General features: G+C 41.8%; 1 protein-coding gene across 2 annotated transcripts; it reads left to right on the top strand.

The window, feature by feature from the left end:
- Positions 1 to 382: 382 nt before the first annotated feature.
- On the top strand, positions 383 to 21,490 carry tlk2 (tousled-like kinase 2). 2 transcript variants are annotated; one of them, XM_083780036.1, is made up of 28 exons: positions 383 to 542; positions 850 to 938; positions 2,466 to 2,719; positions 2,977 to 3,026; positions 3,915 to 3,975; positions 4,060 to 4,199; positions 4,293 to 4,399; positions 4,513 to 4,578; positions 7,615 to 7,697; positions 9,359 to 9,430; positions 9,612 to 9,681; positions 9,764 to 9,807; positions 10,005 to 10,103; positions 10,291 to 10,392; positions 11,780 to 11,872; positions 12,027 to 12,137; positions 12,261 to 12,397; positions 12,586 to 12,738; positions 12,830 to 12,896; positions 13,113 to 13,210; positions 13,306 to 13,387; positions 15,532 to 15,623; positions 15,723 to 15,812; positions 16,425 to 16,594; positions 16,918 to 17,056; positions 17,622 to 17,733; positions 17,849 to 17,956; positions 21,291 to 21,490. In XM_083780036.1, exons 1-28 carry the CDS (start codon positions 388 to 390, stop codon positions 21,465 to 21,467), a joined length of 3,021 nt encoding a protein of 1,006 aa, XP_083636162.1. In that variant the 5' UTR covers positions 383 to 387; the 3' UTR covers positions 21,468 to 21,490. The 2 variants fall into 2 exon arrangements, with proteins under 2 accessions (XP_083636162.1, XP_083636161.1); XM_083780035.1 differs by lacking the exons at positions 383 to 542; positions 850 to 938; positions 2,466 to 2,719; ... (3 more) ...; positions 4,293 to 4,399; positions 4,513 to 4,578 and adding an exon at positions 5,755 to 6,414.
- The last annotated feature ends 272 nt before the right edge of the window (positions 21,491 to 21,762 follow it).

The following is a 21,762-nucleotide window of genomic DNA, read 5'->3' as shown; positions in this document are numbered from 1 at the left end:
AATCAATCAATCAAACCTAACTGACCCCCTGGGCCTGGCTCGTTACTACGGTCCAAGTTAATATTGGAGTATGTCGCCATCTGCTGTGAAAATAGCGCACTGATCCTCAAACCTAACACATTATAGAAATACATCATACATAATATTGCGCCTTTGGTTAGGTCATTCTACAGTCAGACAAGTAACTATAAATATGAAAATATCTGGTGTTAACAGTCTAATCAAACATTAGTAAATCCCAAGAAGCACAATTAAATATTCGTTAATTAAGAGCTCATTTGTGAATGAACGCGTTCTGTTTCGTTTAGGTCTATGCTTAGCTCTCTAGCTCTGGTTTCTCTGGTCTTTCGTTCTATGGTCTTCCGCCGCCGCGTCAGTCAATCCAACATGGCAGCGCCCGTTGATGCTGTGAGAGCAGTGGAGAAGGAAAGCATGGAAGCTGGGCAAATTGTACCAGAATCTTCGAGTGTATATGTGAAACGCCCTCAGTTCGGCACGCGTTTCTTGACAGACCCACGTCAAGTCTTCCAACACAACGCATGGTTTGTAAAAGAGCTCCACAGTAAGACAGATGTTGCTGATGATGTGGATATATTTAGGCTATCATGGATCATGCTATTTATGTCTGCTATCAGTGATAGCAGATATACATTTAATTAAGATAAACGTTGACGTTATTTATTATTACATTTTGGAACCAAATAGGCCTACTTGTTTGGCATGGTTTTTCAATAATACATTTATGGCAACATGTTTGAGAGTTCATTGTTGCACAAACAGCTAAGTTGCTGTTTCCCATCCAGTCCCTTTTTACCAGCAGGTAATAACTAACTGCTGAATTCTCTACAGGGACAATGTGGAATGGACAGATGAACAAGAGGCAGCTGCTAAGAAGAAGGTTCTAGAGAACAGTCACCCACTTCCTGCAGAGAAACAAGGTTGTGTTTTGGTAGTTCAGAGCTTAGAATATATACTCTAAGGTTCAGAGATGGCCCACAATGAACATTAAATGATATGGGATATCTGATCTCAGTGAGATTGTTCAGGAGTTTAAGAGTCGAGCACCAAGTTGTACTGTCTGTGATGATCAGTTAGCCCTCCAAGCAGAACCCAATGCTACTGAAGTTTCAGACTTTTTGACGACACAGACCATGGGGTCCTGTTCCAGCAGTACCATGCCACCTGGTACGCAGACATACATAAAACATAAACAACGTGTTTATGGCCTGTCTGCGCTCTTTGACGAATTTTTTTCGTGTGAGGGTTTCTGAATATGTGAAGTATAAGTATCCATACATACCGCTGCGAATATCTCCTGTGGCGCGGAAGCCGTTAAGTATTTTTAATCTTTGTTTGACCGATTTGGTCGCTTTGATTCTTCTCTTCCTTCCTTGTTTATTGACACATCATTGTACCGCCTATCTGGCTACCTAGTGGCGCTATAGCTATGACAGAGCAGATCAGAGGCAGGGACGTAGCCGGCACAAGCCAACCGCACACCGGGAGGCGGTACAATAAACGGTAAACAAACAAGAAGAAATAAAGCGACCAAATCGGTCAAACAAAGATTTAAAATACTTAACGGCTTCCGCGCCACAGGAGATATTCGCAGCGGAATGTATAGGTACTTAAAGTTCACGAATTCAGAAGCCCTCAAAGGAAAACAGGCCGTCAAACGGCGCAGATACGATGTTACGGAGCATATTTATGTCCGCGTTCCAAAATTCCCATACGAAAATATAGTTATGAACAGGGACCCTACATAAAACTCATCCAAATTTCAGAAAAGCTTTATGGAGGGTTCCGAGAGGGATAATGATCAGTATAAATTTGGTAGAACTAGAAGCTCACATCCGATTCCGATCATTTCATTTTGAGTATCTGACGATACCGATCCGATATTTATATATTTTTATAGAACACTTTATAGAATCACAATAGTACAATATCCAAAATCACAGACAATATACAGTCTAATATCATGATGTAGATATAATGTTGATACATGTCCCGATTTTTTACTCCCCATCCGATTCCGATCATTTGAAAATGATATGATACATGATACATATATTTAATATATTCTATATATTCCACAAAACACAGCCATAGATCTGTTCTATCTGTTTACGGTTAGCTGTGTGCCATAAATGTGATCGGTGCTCCGTGTGTACTCCGTGTGTACTATCATTAAATAATTCCTAAGACTTGGAGTCAGATATAGTTGTTTCATATCCATGTCAAATTGACCAGGGAAGCGCAGATGTTTTGGGCACACAATTGGCAGGTGGTGTGATTAATTACCCAGCACCATTTATGACATGCCCAGAGTAGGGATGCTGTTGTGGTCCATGTAGTTAAATAGTATTGGGATACTCATCGCATGTTATTGCTAATGGGGTTGGTTCATATGAGGAAATAGTTTTGTCTCAAATTCAAACTGGCTTACTTATTTACTTTTACAGAAGAATATGACTCCCGGGCAAATGAGTACTGGAATGACTTTTATACACAACATGAAAATCGCTTCTTCAAAGACCGTCATTGGCTCTTCACTGAGTTCCCAGAGCTGGCCCCAAAGTGTTGTCTCAACCATGAAGCCCATCCTGAAGTCTCCATTGACAATCACCAGGACCAAAGAAAAGGCGAGGAGGACACTTCTCTGTCTCCAAATGCTGGTGACTTCCCAGGCTCCTCTGCGACATACCGCATTCTGGAGGTTAGAACATTGTTTATTGCAGATCTCTTAAACAAGGCACAGTGATCATTAGTTAGACAAACATGGTGAACTGTACACATGGTAAAAACTCTTGAATGGCAAGCTGTGCCACAGTGTTGCTCAAGTTAGGATTACCGATCTATTATTGTGAAAATGACAATTTGTAATACGATAATTGGTACATTGTTTGTTATACTGTGCAACAGGTTGTGATGTAATAAGCATTAATACTTCCCAAATTGATGTTCATCGGGCAGGTTGGCTGTGGCGTGGGCAACACAGTTTTTCCTATTTTGAAGACTAACAAGTGAGTATGTCAGTATGAAGAGAATAACAGGACATAATGCGTTCAGCCCTGTCTTTTGTGTTTGTGTATTGACCTGTGCTTTCCTCAAACTGCTTACTCTGCAAACTGTTAATACAATTTTCAATCAATAATACCAACAATGCGAAGGAGGAGGTTCTAAAGAAAGATAATAGCTTGGAGCAGCTGATTTAATAAAAACAAATCAATGTGAACTAGTTTCATCTCTTGTGATTGTGAACTTTCAACACTGTGTGTGTCTGTCTGCAGCTAATCGTGCATACTACTAGGCTGAGTAGTATTTCTTGTGCCCCGCACCACAGATAGTAGGCCAACATTGTATTCAATTATTGAATATTTGTCAAAAAGGTTGACAAATATATAATTTGTCTATTATCGCAATGTCATTTTCTTGTGTACTAGAAATAGCCAATCGCACATAAACTATGCAAGTTTGTGAGTCGACATGAAATGAACACCAAAAACATACATTTGTAAACTTGACAATATACTCTCTCACCCCCAAATTTCAAGAGTTTTATTGAGTCCGTTTTTAACCCCATTTACAGAGTGTAGACTGTAGAGCTCCTCAGCAAAGGTATGCGGCATAACTAATACAGTGCCATATGGCCCATATCTCTTGAAATCACAGTTGCTGCACGAGCATGTGCTGCATTTGTGTGCATGTGCTCATTGTGCTGACACCCTGGGAGAAGAACAGTAAAAATGACAACTGGTAATCACATGCCGTGAAATGCATACATCGCTATTATTAGCGCATAGCACCTGATAGGGCTTTGTGCTCGACTGAGCACACCTTTCTAGTTAAAATTATACTCTCACAGAATTTCAGTGATTGAGTAGCATGTGTCTTATGATTGTCTTTCGCAGTGACCCGGGACTCTTTGTTTACTGCTGTGATTTTTCCAGCACTGCTGTGGAGCTAGTTAAGGTAAGTTTGAAGTATGATGTGGCGATAAATGATCAGAATAATCTTGGGTGAAATGATAAATGAACATAGCCTTTCTGTCACTAGAGTAATACGGAGTATGACCCTGGGCGCTGCCATGCCTTTGTTCATGACATGAGTGATGTGGAAGCTTATTACCCTGTCCCTGACGGAAGCCTGGATGTTGTGGTACTAATCTTTGTGATGTCAGCCTTGCATCCTGACACGTAAGTGCACTCTCTCTCTCTCTCTCTCTCTCTCTCTCTCATTTTTCTGTCAATGAATGTAGTGCTGATATTTTCAAACCTTCTCCATCTCAGAATGCAGGCATCAATTAACAGATTAGCTCGGCTGCTGAAGCCAGGGGGAGTGTTGATGCTCAGGGACTATGGACGCTATGACATGGCACAGCTGCGCTTCAAGAAAGGTTACAGAAATACATATCCAATGCCTCAAATGAAACATTTAAAATATTGTTTTCAATTTTGTTGTATATTAGTCTGATGGTGTTTTTTTGTCTTTTACTTTTCTGTCTTTTAGGGAGATGTTTGTCAGAAAACTTTTATGTCCGTGGTGATGGAACACGAGTCTATTTCTTTACTCAAGGTAAAATATTAAATTAAGTTAGCGACTTAGTGCACATGTCCATATTGCAAGGATGTTTTTATAATAAAGAAATGTTTTATTTCCAGATGAGCTCCATGACATGTTCACTGATGCAGGGCTTGAGAAAGTACAGAATCTTGTAGACAGGAGGCTACAGGTGAACAGAGGCAAACAGATAACCATGTACAGGGTTTGGATCCAATGCAAGTACCGCAAGGCTCACACTGAGCAACCTTAAACACCTGAAGAGGACTTGGGTGCTTTACCACCTCAACTACAATAAAAGCTGGGAGTGGATCTCATGGTGGTGCTGTTCATTATGAAAGTCAAGAGAGTTGCTACAGGGATTGTCACCAAGAATTGAAGAATGGCTTTGGTATGGTACTGGTCTTAAAACTCAGTCGCTCAAATGTTGATGGATGTGGTTTATGGCCAGTGTCCTAGCCCACTCAAAATGGAAAAGGACTACGCTCACAGAAATGTTTATGATCAACCAACTGATATTTCTAATGACCTGTTTTAAACTTTTAATTTAAATGTGTTTTTTAAGATGCCTCCATTATGTTGAAAATGAATAATAAAAAACAGCAATTGCAAGTCTGCTCCATTGTTTGCAACTTTGCATACTTGTAAGTTAGGCCTACAGTCATAATTGTGGCATAGTACACAGATCAGAGGAAAGACATTTTAACCCATTTAGGACTGGCCTATTCTAAAAAACGCTGTCTAATTCCTGATCTAAGTTTTATTTTATATGCCTGAAGCCTGATCAAATGGTCAAAGCACATTCACTCGTCAGTGGAGAGACACCATGCAGGATTGAACACTACTATACTGTGATACTATACACGATATTTGAACAAAACATGTTAACACCCCATAATACACAGCACATATTTTGTTTCATATCTTTTGCTTTAGGCTTTAATATGAGCATCTGTGGGCATGTAATGTCATTCTTCTTTCAGGGTGTTGTCACAATTTGCCACTTGCCAGTATGTAGACTAGATGGTATTACATTGACTGCATTATAATGGACACTTTATAATATGGGGGGGTGGGGGTTGGGGGCGTTGTTGACTTTAATTATATGCTTGAATTGTAATTGGCCCATACAAGATATTTGGGGGCAGGCGTGGACTGAATGAAGGTGAGGAGCCAAATACTTGAACTTGAACAATCTCACGAGAAAATATGAGATTTACTGATTATTGTTTACATTGCAAAAACATGAGAACCGAACCGAATCGATCCGGATTAAACTGAAATGATTATAACAACAGAACTTCCGTAGCAGAATTATTTTTCCTGGGGCGAGGAGGGCGACTGGAACCGAACTTTGTTTTTGATCGAGCACAAAACTGGACCCGAATCCATCATCTCACATACACCACGGGGAGAAAGAAAGATAGCGAGTCGCTTAAAAAATAAAGTCAATCTATGCCAAATTACAACGGCAAACTAGATGGTGGCCATTGTATGGCACAACACAGCCGACATTAGGGACGATATGGTCTTCCATTAAAGGAGTGTGATCATGGGGATACCCGCATGAGGAGTGCAGAAAGGCGGGTTCTATAGGGATACCCCAGGTTCTACTCCGCGGGCCTCGGAAGGGAAATCCTCCATCGTGTGACTGTGCAGCCCTGTGCTCCTCGGATCCGGCTCTGCAGCGGTGACGATCGGCAGGCAAGAGGCGTGGATGTGAACGCGGCCTCGCTGCCTGGGACGGGGAGTGTCTGCTTTAGCGAAGCGGAGACAACGGGGACTGTTATTTTTTTTAGAGGGGCAAATACTACCCCCCGGGAGGACCGTGGAAGAGATTGTATTATTACAGTAAGTAATTGACGGGCTATCAGATAAAATGCCAGCGTTGATAACTTGGCTACAAGCAGCACTTCATCCCAGACGCAGTGTGTTTTGACAACACCGGATCGAAGAGATGCTTTTGATATTATACACCGTTAGCCAGCATGGCTAACTAGCGGTAACGTTAATGATGGCTGGATCTCCTGGCTGTCTAGTGAAATCGTTGCTTTCTGTGAACCGTGTGAAATGTCATACTTTCTATTGACCACCTTTCGTGAACTGACCCTGTATGGTTAACTGACCAGACATGATTAACCTTTAACTGAATGAGTTAACGTAACTTTAGGACGCTAATCAACCTGCTAGCAGTCGTCATTAGCCACAGTACTGAAATGCTAATTGTTGTTGGCTAACATTGACAAGCTGGTTGTTGGCAGATTTCCACTAGCTTAGCTAACCCAGCTCGTCAGTTTGTTTGCAGATAATTGACAGAGGATGTTGTTGGTGGCTAGTTATGCTGGTCAGCATAACGGGCCACCACCATGCCCAATGCTGTTTGAGAAAACGGTGATAACGAAAAATCATCATGAATCTCTAAATGTTCTGTAACTCTATAATGGCACATTTGTGGCTTTAAAATACATGTCTGGCATCAGTCACTAGTCAGGCTTGGGTGTGTGTAAGCTCTGATCAGGCTATAAAGACAGACAGGCACTTTAACACGTGTGTGTGTGTATGTATGTGTATGTATATATATATATATATATATATATATATACACACACACACACACACACACACACACACAATTCCATCATTAGTGAACTATAACTAGCGCCATATAGGCCTGTAATGGTAGAGCATTATCAGATGATGATGATGCTACAATTTTGCCAGGAATTGAAGAATTCTAATCTATGATGAGAAAAGCAATATACTGGCTAAAACTTTATACCGATTTTATGTTTTACACTGCTGTGAGTGCTTTTGTGAACAGTGGCTAGTCCTGTATTGGCCATGTATAATATTGGGGAAACATTTTCCCCTAATGTCAGGACTATGGATGAGTCAGAGCAGGAATTTTCCACATCCATATAGCAGAAAACAAACTCATGACTAACTCATCACAACCAGTACATACTACTACATTTGAAGCAGTGATCTGTCACTCCCACTTAAATATTGCAGATGCCACAACATTTAATCTTATCTCTTTTGTATCTGTAGCCATGATGGAAGAACTGCATAGCCTGGACCCCCGGCGGCAGGAGCTGTTGGAGGCTCGCTTCACTGGGGTTGGCGTGGCCAAGGTTTGTGTTACACTTGTTGTTGTGGAAGCGAAGGCCCTTCCTCCTATCAAAGAACTTGTCGCCACTGAGTCGACTCTCCTGATCACAGATTTTCTTTTGTGTCTGGCACTGAGTGCCTTCCTCTCTTTGTTTTTGCCTCAGTGTTATTTTGCTGCTTGGTCTGCCACATGCAATACCCCACTCCTGTTCTCTCTCTCTCCGTCTCTGTCTCTGGAGAAGGTTGAGCTGTGTCTGTGTTTTTGGCTGGTATGGCATGGGTATCAGCTCTTCTTGGCTCATGATGTAGTGGCTGCATATGTAAGTGGTGATGCCTGCCAAAATGCCACAGACAGACGGTACCAAAGTGGGAGGAAGAGGGAACGCCAGGGCAGGAATGTAGAAATGGTCCTTGTCCTTGACCAGGTGCAGGTGGCACTATTATATTTGTCTTTTACATCTCTAGTCTAGTACAGGGATGACAGAGCTTCCTTTTGTGGAAGGTGATCTTGGAACAGTGAGGAAGCGAGAGTCTGTGCCAGGAGTGGGCCCTGTGCCAGCCATAGGCAAGAGCTGAGCCAGAGCATGGCATGGCTGCTGCCGCAGAGAAAATGGCGGATTTCACTATAAGGCATCGTGCCACCCTTCTATGACAAGGGATGCAGTGTAGAGAGAAAAGTGTATTAGAGGCAGAGCGAGGTATGGGTTAGTGATCTAAAAGCCCCAGGATACCATAGAGCAACTCTGTTATTCCCCTTGACCTTGAACAGCCCAAAGGCTCTGCTGCTCTCTTTTCAGTCACTAGAGTTGGCATAAAAGTAGAGAGAAAGGAGGGAATTGATATCCTGTGAGGACAAAGAACTAGCTCACCTACAGTAAGTTGGTGGAATGTGCAGGTCCTGCTCAGAATATTGGCAAACGTGTTTCCTTTTGAATACGACTGATCAAAGACCCTACGAATGTGATCGGTTAAAGAACAACCTGTCTGTCTTTCTTGGCTCGGGCAAAGCATCTTTCATTAGCTCTCTCCAGAGAGTAAAGAACAGTGAGACAATGGTGAAAGGGAACAAAATGGATGACATTATCTAAAGGTGACAGCCAGGGCAATGAATATACCCCCACCAGCATGCCTGATGTTCGGCCATTTTGGGATGGTTCAACGAGAGAGCTCTAGTGTGCTCTGAATGACTAAGTGCGTTTCCCTGACGGGACAGAGCCCACTGAATTCTGATGTAATTCATTTGACTGACAGCCAGGCATCACCCAGGGAACTGACCGTAGAACCGATTTATAGTTGTAGATGCATTGTGCCGCTGATGGTGAAAATAAACAAACCTCCTCCACTCTTAACTCAAATTTCTCACTTTTCTGGAAAAAAAATCAAATTGGGTTGAAATGCATACCATGCACTGCATGCTCAAATGCCCAGGAGGTACAATTTAGTGTAAAACCTGAAAGTTAAAGAGAGTTGGTTGTGGTTTGTAAATTCAACATTCATACTCAACTGCCTCCTCGACCATGGTTCAAGGATGCCAATGCTCACATTTACTGCCCAATGTACTCAACCGCATCTACTGCTCAATTTGTATGAGTCTAGTCTATACATAGGTTTTGCCTTTATGTATTTTCTAATTGCTCTGTTTTTGTGTGTTGCTTTTTTCCTTTTCCTTTTTGGTCTTTAACAGGGTTCAGGGCAGAATGAGTCATCTAATCAGAGTCTATGCAGCGTGGGCTCTCTGAGTGACAAAGAACTGGAGGTCAGTCGATGGTCTGCCGCTTCCCGGAAGTTTTGATTTCATATATTGCATACATATATTGTGACTTTGACTAGAAATGTGCTAATATAAATAAATTCATTATCATTATCTCTTCACTTTGTCGTCTTATTGTGCATTCAGTGGAGTCAGTTAATTTATTCACCGTTGATGTTCTTAACAGACTCCAGAGAAAAAAGCTAATGACCAGAGAGCAAGAAAACGGAAAGGTGACCCCTTTGATGGAAGCCAAGGTGATTTAGACCATTCCTCCACTGACAGGTTTTCATCATGTAAAAGCCAAACCCTTCCTCACTCCCTATTTCTGTATTCCAGGCAAAGCAGGAGCGAGGGGACTCAAGATTAGCGATTATTTTGAGGTGAGTGGCAACAGATTCAATGTATGCGCTTATTTGTCCATTCAGCGTCGTTGAAGCTCTTTGGCACATAACATTCCATTCTTTCGTCCTAACAAAAACACAGTATGTCCTCCTTTTAGCTTTAACTCTAGTTTTTAGTCTTTCCATTAAAAGTGCTTTTCACCCTCTCTTCCTGTGTCATTGGTCTGATCTGTCAGTTTGCGGGAGGTAGTGGTCCTGGTACCAGTCCTGCCAGGGGGATCCCTCCAGTGGTCCGCTCTTCCCCGCAACATTCCCTCTCCAACCCACCTGTCACGGTGAGCATGCTTGGCTTCCTTCTTTTCTGTCTCGCTTTTGTTGTTTGTTCTATTTATACCTCACAACACACTACTTCGCACCCGTCTACACACTGCTGCGCACCCGTCCACTACTGCGCACCTGTCCGACTTTATGAGATTAGGTGCATGTCATAAAGTGTCATTAAGTTGTTTTGTTTTCTTGTAGGTGCAGCAGGGAAGCCCCTCTTCTATAAACTCGGTCAACACGGAGCACTCATTGTGCTCTTTGAAGCCCACCTTGCTCCATTTTCTACACAAAGGCACACAGGTACATCACACCCTATACTAGTATTCATTTCTAGCAGTGTGTCTGTCTTAAAACCTGAAAAACAGTTATAAGTTATAGGCTCTATGGAGAACTGTAGCAGAAGGTGGCATACCCATTTTCTGTTCTGGATAATGACGATTGACATCACACTGCATTCACATGTTGACTAATTTAGACTTCTGTGCAATATCCGTCACACTTAAAAGGATCGCTGGCTAATAAGACTTGTATGCCATAAACATACTTGCCCTCTATAACTAAAATCAGAAATGAAAAACACCTTAAATATTTTATTTATCCTAGAAATAGTATGTTTTTCACTGAATAGGAGCCGCTCCTGTCGCAAGTTGATGATGACATATGTCCATGTGTGGTCCAGCCTATGGAATGCATGTGCTTATAAAAAACAACAACTTAATATGTCCTACGGTTAATATGAGCATCAAAGCAATATTTTAAATACTTTTTATTAACACATTTTATTAGCACAATCCATAGGGCTGGACCACACATGGGCAAATGACATCATCAACCTGGGACAGGAGTTTTACCTATTGAGTGAAAGATTAACTTTCTAAGATAAATAAAATATTGAAGGTGTTTTTAATTAAAGAGAATGATGTATTTAAACTGAAAAACAAGCACATTCCAGTGTGGAATCTTTCACTAGTCATAATTAGCCAGCAGTGCTTTGGCATTGTTCTGAAACCTAACACTCTATGGCTAACTACAACCACTAAGACTTCAAATGTCACCATAAATCCAATATGATATAGCATTAACCAAAAAGAATTAAAATAATATCACAAAACACCAGCCACTAGATCACTCAGACATCAATAACGCACAAACGTATTTGATAAAATGCATCACTATAGTGTATATGTCAAGTTTCCAAAGGCACAAAGAGATTACATAAGACAATCAACTATCACTGTCTTGATAAAGAATGGCTCCAATCAACACCATTCAAAACAAGGAGTTTATGTTCATGATAATGATGAAGAAGGTGGGCATGTGCTAATGCTAAGTCGGACCAAAACATTCCTCAATAAGTCAATATTTGTAAGTTAAGAGTTAAGACGGTTTGTGGGACCACTCCCGTTTTATTCAATTATTGTGGAGAAAAAGATTTGTGAGAGAATCGTCAGTCATGCAGCCCTACTGCCGAATCAATCGAACGAAGCTATAGGAAATGCAACCGGAACAAGAAACGGGTATGCTATGAAACCTGGGACTACAGTTATGCAGAGACCATATTGATACTTGATTGTATCAATGTACTGTATATATAGCTTTAGCCTTGTGTAATCTAAAGTTTGATCCAATCTTTTTCTGCTTTGGTTTCACCGCTGCCCTTCCCCTGTCTCTCTTCTGTACCCTATAGTCCGACCTTACCATGGAGAAATTAACAGCATTGGAGAACAACAAAAACTCTGACTTGGAGAAGAAAGAGGGCAGAATAGATGACTTACTGCGGGTACTGATGGCGTTAATAGACGCCATAATTATTCTCTTCCCCTTGGGACTAACTTTTTGTTTCCGCCAAAACATGGTCGTTTTCATGTTGGATTTTTATATTGGCATACCTGCTGGTTTGTAATCCACATTTTTACTTGTATGTTTTGCTTCAGGCAAATTGTGATCTGCGAAGACAGATTGATGAACAGCAGCGGATGCTGGAGCGATACAAGGAACGGTTAAACAAATGTGTGACTATGTCCAAGAAGCTGCTGATTGAGAAAGTATGTTGTTGCAATAATAATATAACAACCATTTCAAACCAATTTACCAGTTTAAAGATAACTTGTAACTTTTAAGACAAATATATGCATGGGATTTGACGCATTTTATTTATTTACCCTCAGTCCAAGCAGGAGAAGATGGCGTGTCGGGATAAGAGCATGCAGGATCGACTGCGACTTGGTCACTTCACCACAGTAAGACATGGGGCGTCTTTCACAGAGCAGTGGACGGATGGATATGCCTTTCAGAATCTCATCAAGTGAGCATCCGTGTTTTATTATGTCATGCTTCAACTCCATTCACAACATTGTATTTTAACTTTCCTCCGCTCTGGCCAATTCTGTTTACCAACAGAAATTCCCTTTTTATTTCCTCTGTGACTTGTGAGCATCTTCAACTAAACTAGAAGACTCCCCCCTCCTCACCTGTCTGTTTGTGCATTTTCAGGCAACAAGAAAGGATAAACTCCCAGCGAGAGGACATTGAGAGGCAGAGGAAGCTGTTGGCCAAGCGCAAGCCGCCGTCCATGGCTCAGACGCCACCTCCAAGCCTAGAGCAAAACAAGCGCAAGAGCAAGACCAATGGAGCAGAGAGCGAAGCGTATGCATTAATATTATTTCCTTGATGTTGGGTGTCTTTCTTTCCTCTCCTCTCTCTTTCTCTCACACACTGTTTCTGTGTGCCCTCACAGGTTGACACAGGCAGAGTATCACGAGCAAGAAGAGATTTTCAAGCTAAGACTGTGTCATCTTAAGAAGGTAATGCTTTCATTATCCATATCAGTCCAAGTAGGGCAGTTCCCACAAGCAAATATTGTTTATGTTGGCTCTAATCGTGTGTATCTAATCAACCATCAATTTTGTTTTTAAGATCTCGTTTGAAAGTGGTGAATTTTTTTTATTCAACCAAATCTTTAACTATTGGCATTAGTTTAACTCTGTCTTTTGTACATCTATCAACAATGTGTTCTCCAGGAGGAGGCAGAGATCCAGGCAGAGTTGGAGAGGTTGGAGCGAGTGCGAAACCTCCACATTCGTGAGCTGAAGAGGATCCACAATGAAGATAATTCCCAGTGCGTGCCCTTCTTACCATCACAACACTCCTACAGTATTGTATGCTGGAGAGTTCATGGGTTCTCATGACTACACTGTTTTGATTTCTCCACAGATTCAAAGACCACCCTACGCTTAATGACCGCTACCTGCTGCTCCATTTACTTGGACGAGGAGGTTTCAGTGAAGTTTACAAGGTGTGTTGCGCAGAGCCCTCTCAAGGTTCCAGGGGGGTCCCCAACAAAATGACTTAACATAACATAAAAATCTGTTTTGACCACTTATACCATATTTTATGGTTCGGTCATTCATAAATAGCTAATCTACGAGCTCACAGTGCTTCAATTTGTGCTTTAATTTGGCGTTGCACTGCGGCGACATGGACATAAGGGCTACGCTTGCATGCAGGCCCTTTGTCTAAAGCTTCATTCACACTGCAGAAGCAAGCTTCTGCTTTAGCTTCGTGGTCCCATGTTATCTCTATGCAGAGCAGCTTTTGCGTTTTGAAGCTTGGAATTAACAGCTTTTTTTTTTTTGCGTTTTGTTTTTCTCCCCAAAACTTAAAGGTATATTCAGTAATTTCACTTAATTCAAATATCACTTATTTTTTTGTTTTGTTGTGATAATCCTCTCTACTATAGAGTGTGCTGACCATATAAGGAGTTCCTCCCTGTCCCCAGTTAACCCCTGGGGGTCTCTATCCTGATTGGATGAACGAAACCTAAGGGTTTTTGAGTGAAATCACTGAATATACCTTTAACTTTCAAGCAGCTTTTAAAAGCTGGATTCTGGCTTCAACTTCTAGAAGCTGCTTCTAGCCAATCAGAGCACAGCGTGGTTTGAGGAGGCGGAGTTGAGCTGATTTCACAAAACCATTTGCCTCTGTGAAAGCTGTCCACTGCGATTCTCCGAATTAAAAAATAAACTTTTTAAATATGGGCTGTATATGAAATATGAATGGATATTTGGCCATAGCATATTTATCGATAGAAATGAAAGTTTATATGAGAAACAAGTTGTCGAAGCGGTGAAAACAGGTTGTGTTCCGTGTTCCGTTGCGAGCCACGGTTTTCTGGGGAATAGTGCTCCTGCATTCACCCCCCCCCCCCCCCCCCCCCGGTTCTCACCGCACCGAAGCTATGGACTACTGACCAGTCCAGAGCGCTATCCGTCGCTGACGCTGATTGTGGACTAAACAGTGCACACACACACACGGTTGATAAATTAGCAGATATAGATAGATAGACAAACAACTAACAATATAGTTCCAACCGGTTGTTGTCCGAGAAGAGTCCCCTCTTCTCGGAAGCAGCCTGCTCTCAGCGCTCATGTGCCGGTCGTCGTGTGTGTGTGTGTGTCTGTCGGTAGCTATGTTGATTGTTGAAACTTGGGCACTGTGAATCATACCTTAAAATGTTTTGTGATTGGTTTGCTGCGTTCTGAATCGATAAACCAATCGCATATAGATACGATTTATTTGAGGGAATCATTTCAATTGGTTTATTGCGTTCATGTAGGCCTATCGATGAACCTCATAGCAAAAGTTGAAAGACAGTAGATAGCCTATATTTATAGATAGATAGAACACAATCCCTGTGTGTGTGTGTGTGTGTGTGTGTGTGTGTGATATTGAGCCCAGAGGGTTTCGCTCGAGAGGGGGAGAGGAGAGCGGGGTGGGGGGGGAGACGACAAGACGTGGGGGGGGGGGGGGGGCCTGCCTTGTCACTCAAGGCAGCTTGAGTGACAGGTACCTTGTACACGCCCACTTTCTCACAAAAAAGCTGTGTGGAAATGAGTTTTGCTTGGCTTTTATTTCCAGCTTTTTTTGGTCTGAACGGGGCTTAAGACAAATTTCTTCCTCGGGAGACAAATAATAAAGAACCTTGAACCTTTCATGTTGAGTTGTGAGCTTGTACATCGGTTATCTTTGAATGTTTTTGAGAAATCTTAAAAAATTGTGAAACCTTTTATTCTCGCAGCCATCAGTTTTGGATACAATAAATGTTCATGATCATTAATCAGATTCCAGACTTTGTTTCCGTTTTAATGATGTTATCATAATATTTAAATATCTGTTTATTTATGCATGTGCGCGCACACACACACACACACACACACACACAGCCTGCATTCCATGATTTCCACAAAATGGGAAACATGGTCTCCTTTCAACATAAATATTTAGAATGAAATGGTCGTGCCAAATTTGTGCCAAAAGTTTACTTTAATCTCTCTATGGGAAATATAAGATGAATGAACCTAGAACTTTGAAATCACATGTCTATATAACGGATACATGGCAAATATATTTCTTAACTTGGAAGTGATGCTCTCTTTCCAGGCCTTTGACCTAACGGAGCAAAGGTACGCTGCAGTAAAAATCCATCAATTAAACAAGAACTGGAGGGATGAGAAGAAGGAAAACTACCACAAGTGAGTTTTTTGTGCAAAACTGGGTTCTGGGTTAAGTGAATCTTTTTTTTTTAAACCATCAGCTTGAGCAAATTGTGTGCCATTTTCTCTTTGTTTCAGACACGCATGCCGGGAATATAGAATACATAAAGAGTTGGACCACCCACGGATAGTCAAACTCTATGACTACTTTTCACTTGACACTGACTCGTAAGTCCTTTCTATTTTTCCGCTGCATTCATGGGTTCAGGCAGTCAGTAGATAATAAACTGCATATCATGTTAGTGAACGAGAGCAGTAAGAGAGGCCGGCATGAAATGTCATTGGGCTGATGTAGAAGGAAAAAAATTGAGATGCAGCTAACCGTAGAAACCAGAAAATTATCAATACTGTACTGTATCAACAATATAGTACACAGTAAAATATTCTGTACCAGTATACTGAGAAAACATGACCAATCTCTATAATGAAAGGCTAATGATCTTAGTGAAACAACACCTGGACATTTGGAATTGTATGACACCACCTTGAAAAGCTTCTGAAATGGCATGCCTGCAGCCATTGTCTTCGTTTGTTTTTTCTGTGCTGTCTAGATTAGGTGGTATCTGTCTGCTGTCTACCATTTTCCCGAATCCCTTGTGAATGCAGGCTTTTTTCTTCTTCCTTTGAAACATGTACCTGCTCATTACAGTGAAAAGTTATTTCGGGGGGAAGCCAGCTTGCACTATTCCACAAGCATAGAATGTGACTCGTCTGTTTTAAGCTAGCTGCGGTGAGCACTGCGGACTCCTGAGTTTTTCCTCTCTGGTTGTTTTGGAGCAGGTTCTGCACAGTTCTAGAGTACTGCGAGGGCAACGATCTGGACTTCTACCTGAAGCAACACAAACTGATGTCGGAGAAGGAAGGCCGCTCCATCATCATGCAGATTGTGAACTCCCTAAAGTACCTCAACGAGATCAGACCGCCCATTATCCACTATGACCTTAAACCTGGTGGGTGCCTGCATGCACCAGAACACAACACACATAGTTGTGCCCTAGGGATACCATGTGATCAGTGATAGTTTGTTTCAAATATTGCTTTTTGAGCTATTTTAAATGTAGCGGTTACATGCAATGACCGGTGTGTTAGACCCCGCCCACTTTATACATTGCTGGAGTGGATCTGGAAAACATTTCACTTTGTTTGGATTATGCAGGGTATATGCATATAGTTCATATATGTATACTATACATATACACACACAAGCCCAATCTTAATCTTGAATCAATGATACTTTTTATGTGACTGAAGTCTTTATTCCCATCCTCTTCAGGTAATATCCTCCTGGTAAACGGCACAGCCTGTGGGGAGATAAAGCTCACAGACTTTGGCCTGTCAAAGATAATGGATGATGACAGCTACAACTCGGTGGATGGTATGGAGCTTACGTCGCAAGGTGCAGGGACCTACTGGTGAGCTTCATTGTACATAAACTCTTGTTTTGTCTTTTGTCTTTGTTTTGACAGCTATCTTCATGTTAACCACTTCAACCTCGGCATCCCAAAATTGGGGTACAGGACCAGCCTACTTGGGTTAGGTATATCTATACATAAATTATACCTATAAATTATATTTATAGGTATATTTTAAGAGTTGAATCCTTGAGGGGCAGACCATTCAATTTGAAAAATAAAATGACAAATATCGCCCCCAAAAATCGGACCATTATAAAAACAAACAACGGTTGGACTTATATGCTTATATGCCATATCGTCCAACCTTACCGCCTATCCGACCGACTCGCTGCTGGCACTCCCTCGGGTCCTCTGCGATACACACGGCAAGTTTGTAGTCGCTAGGTCTCGATATATGTGTAGAACAGACACTCACACAGATATTTGTGTAATTTATGATTAGATTTCATTATAGGCAAAAATAGGTTGGATGTCATTATAAGCCAAAATAATTAGAAACATTTACTGAAAACCTAAAATAGCACATTTTTAAGTGGTTAATTTTGTCCCCTGTGACTTTCAGGTACCTGCCCCCAGAGTGTTTTGTCGTTGGGAAGGAGCCTCCCAAAATTTCCAATAAGGTGGATGTGTGGTCTGTGGGGGTGATTTTCTACCAATGTCTCTATGGCCGCAAGGTAAGAGGGCACTTGGCCTAAATAACTTTGTTTCAATTTTTAAAAGGGCACCTTTCTCATAACTGACAGATGTCTGTGTTTTGCTGACTGCCGTTTTGTCTCTCTTGCTGTCCAGCCCTTTGGTCATAACCAGTCCCAGCAGGACATCCTGCAGGAAAACACCATACTAAAAGCCACAGAAGTCCAGTTCCCCCCCAAACCAGTCATTACACCTGAAGCTAAGGTATTACGATCTCTCTCACTGCCTTCATTGCCATTATAAGCGCAAATGTCTCCTCCATTGAACACAAGTAAACGTTTTCTGAGCTTCCCATAATACATTACACTGCACACAGGTGTAGGGTTTGTTAAAAGCCATTATCAAACCTGTAAAGATACGTTTGTTTTTTTTGCGTGTAGCTAGAAGAAAATCAGGGCTCGGGGTGGGATATTTCCTAATATGATTGGAACCAATCAGGGAACTATAAAAGTTAGGATAGACTAGTTTGATGCTCAAGTGACTACAAGACCAGTAGGGGCGAGAGAGAGAGAAAAGTTGCACCACTCGGTTCACACGGGTGTGATTCTTTTTTTAAACACAAGAGCAGGAAAATCATCTGGTTCCTCCTACGTTATGTCAATTTCAGAATTGCATTGCATATTATGATATAATTCAGGGGTGGGCAACTTTCACGATGGAGAGGGCCACTATATTTCCACACTCACTCCCTAGGGCCATATATTACTGTCGTAGCAAAAATAGCCGATCTACAAGCTCAAAACGCGTCGTGCTGCGACACGTTTTGTAGATTGTAGATCGGCTATTTTTGCTATATTCGAATTGGAATCCTGAATTTTACATTTTTATGTAATTTCAAATGCCTTTAATTATACGTGTGTTGAGCATTGAGCTACTAATTTAAACTGAAGTAATTAAAGCAGGTCATGTTTGCATGTTGTGGAATTGTAAACGGCTGGAACCAATATTATATCAGTATTCTGATATTAACCTGAGGGCCACATTAAGTGAAGGTGGGGGCTGCATGTGGCCCCCGGGCCGCCAGTTGCCCACCCCTGATATAATTGGTGTTCAGGAACTGCTATATATTACTTCCTGCCCAGCACAATAGACAACTATTTAAGAGCCGGGAGATATCGTATACAATACATGCATGTAACCCTGGGAATGTCATGATTCCCAAATCACCCCCCATCAAACAAAGACACTTTGTTATATTATATTATTGAGCATTGGAACACATTTTATTTCATTTGTATACGGCAAAGGTCGTCGGGATCGGGACTCGAACCTACGACACGCCATCAGGCTGGATTACCAGCCTAGGTGCCTGGACCGCTCGACTGCAGCCCAGGCCCAGCTTGGAAATATTGTTCCTTATGGTGATTGTGTCCAGTATTTAGTTCAGTGACCATGGGGATAAGGAATGGTTCAGAAGCTGTGTTCATGCGCATGCGCACTGCCATTCACTTCCTTGTTTACAGCCAAACTAAACTGTCTCTTCTCTCTAAATATACGGTGCTCTCCATGGTTTTGATCAAAATGGCAATGTTCTGTCCTCATTTCTGACTTAACCAAGATTCTTGTTTGGAATATAAACGCTTCTAAAGAGAGATGGGACACCGCGAGGTAGTAACAGAAGATTATGCCTCCCAGTTTTGGGGGGGGTAATGGAAGGCGGGGCTTTTCAGAGTAAAATCTGCCCAATCTGCGGCGTCCGTCATTATTTTTCAAGGTGTTCTTTCTCCCATTGAAATTAATGGACTCCAACCTGCGTCTCCTAAAAAGGCGTGTGACCACGTCACGCAGATACGGGAAGTAAATCGGAGATCGTGTTTCTTGCTATTTCCATCTTGGGCGTTACCTAGCGACGGGGACGCTGCTAGACGGTGGATATCAGCGAGACCATTCTGAATCAATAAAAATATAAAAAGACGTCAAAAGACTATCTTGGCACCGAGCGCCATTGGGGGGAAAAAAGACGTCAAAAGACAATCTTGTGGCGGGTGAGTTAATAAACTTTCAAAGATTTGTGTGAGAGATCCCTTCACTGAGGTTGGTTGTGGGATGATTCTGAGGATATTATGCCACAAAGTGATTTTCCCCCACTGTGTGGATGTATGTTATGTAACTTCTACAGGTCTCATTAAACCATTAACAGGGTTGCCATTTTCCCACAGTTGTATTCCTTAAGTCCATCCATGTGCTAACCTCAAAACACATACATATGGCATGTCTGAAAACAGAATTGAAAACGATTATTTAATTTGATTACAAATAGCAGACGGATTTGTAATTTGTAACAACAGATTTGTTTAAATCTCCTGTTTGTGAATCCTAAACATTTTCTATAAAATAATGGGAGAAGAAGCATGACATGCCATTACAAACCTTATCTATGTTTGTGGCCAGAAGAAGTGACATCACTGGGTGTAGGTCACAAATAACTGCTTTGATTGTTTTGCCTTTTATAGAACATGTAACAGAATTGTGTATAACAATATATATTTTGTCTTTCTCCATATTGCTAAAAGTACACACATAATACAGAAAATGAATGTAATTGATTTGAGTTAATGGCGTAAGCACACATTTGACTGATTATTTCATGTTAATTCAAGTTTAATGTATAAAATTGTAGCTGGGGAGAGTGGGAGTCATGTCAAGTTTCATATTTCTATTCAATTTTTTTTTTTTTAAGAATTGTTAATCTTGAAATATTCTCGACATTATGGAATGGGCCACATATATAGAGTATTTGGCATATAATAAATGCCATAGTATAGTAGGTATGTACATAGGTTACAAATGTACAGCATATTCAGCTCATGTGTGCATAAAAGTGCAGTCCATCGTATGTACATGCATAAGATGGAGCAGTAAACTGATATAGGACACAGGTCTTTGTGCAAATAGTCTGTCTGGAGTCTAGCATGCAGGTGAGGTGAGACATAAGGGAACGTAAGTCCCCATGGAATATTGTAGTCCACATAAGGAATGTACAATTTTAGGAACAATGAGTGAAGTCTGAGGTGAGCTAAATTGGGCAAATTCGTCAGCTGCTTGACTCATATACAGTATATACATCAACCACATAGTGGTGCGCGTGCCGTGCGTTTAAGCCTCTCGGGTGTATCTACCGGCAATGGCCATACTCCAACTCCCTTTTATTTGAGAAACGGGTTTACAGTAGATGCATGCCCCACAGTACACAGTAATTCTCGCATTCAATGTACCTCCCTCCACCCACTAACAAACAAGTTAAATAAAAACGCAGCAATAATGGTAAAGAAAATAAATAGTAATGGCGACAAATACATACAGCAGGCCAATTGTGACCAGTGAATTCGTCCACACCGTCACTAACCATAATTTAGTATGCCCACTGTAATTGAGAAAATGGTGGAGACCAAAGAAGTCCATCTACTCGGAGGCTACGCATCATTCAGAGGTTGCCTGCATTACTCTGGTCTCCATTGAATGTATTTACTTCCACCTCTGGCTTCCACTACAAGTTTGTTCTCTTGCCTCACCTAAGTTTCCCTCTGTCTTCTTCTAGGCCTTCATAAGGCGCTGTCTTGTCTACCGCAAGGAGGACCGCATTGACGTACACCAACTCGCCAGTGACCCCTTCCTGATGCCCCACATCCGCAAGTCGGTGGCATCCTCTGTCACCTCGGGCATGGCCTCGGCCTCTGCCTCCAGCTCCACCTCCAACAGCAGCGCTTCAAACTGAACCCACACCCCTTAACTGACTGACCTAAGTACTTGAAAGGGCGGGTGGGAGGGTGAGGGAGGGAGGGCAGATACCTGGTCAAGCCCCCCAGCCCCACCCTCACGGAAGCCCAAGAGAAACAGCTGGGACATGGGCAGGAGGTGGGTGAAGGAAGGGTGAAAGGAGGAATGCCTGTAGCCTTCCATTTCCCCGCCAAGTCCACCCACCCAGCTCTCCTGTCCTTCTCTCCCAAGAGGGGGTGGCATTGTTCTGGGGGTCAAAGCCCTAGAAGACTAACCCACAAATCATGGAGTCA

This window comes from Protomyctophum parallelum (assembly GCF_964188405.1).
Source record: "Protomyctophum parallelum genome assembly, chromosome: 13".
Taxonomy (NCBI): Eukaryota; Metazoa; Chordata; class Actinopteri; order Myctophiformes; family Myctophidae; genus Protomyctophum; species Protomyctophum parallelum.
This window is presented reverse-complemented; position numbering and strand designations above follow the sequence as displayed.

Excerpts from the sequence above, each read along its gene's own strand:
- tlk2 (XM_083780036.1), top strand. The coding sequence starts at position 388 with ATGGCAGCGCCCGTTGATGCTGTGAGAGCAGTGGAGAAGGAAAGCATG. Across the intron at positions 4,579-7,614 it reads AGTCTATTTCTTTACTCAAG|CCATGATGGAAGAACTGCAT; the intron begins GTAAAATATTAA and ends TTGTATCTGTAG. Across the intron at positions 17,057-17,621 it reads CAAGGTGCAGGGACCTACTG|GTACCTGCCCCCAGAGTGTT; the intron begins GTGAGCTTCATT and ends TGTGACTTTCAG.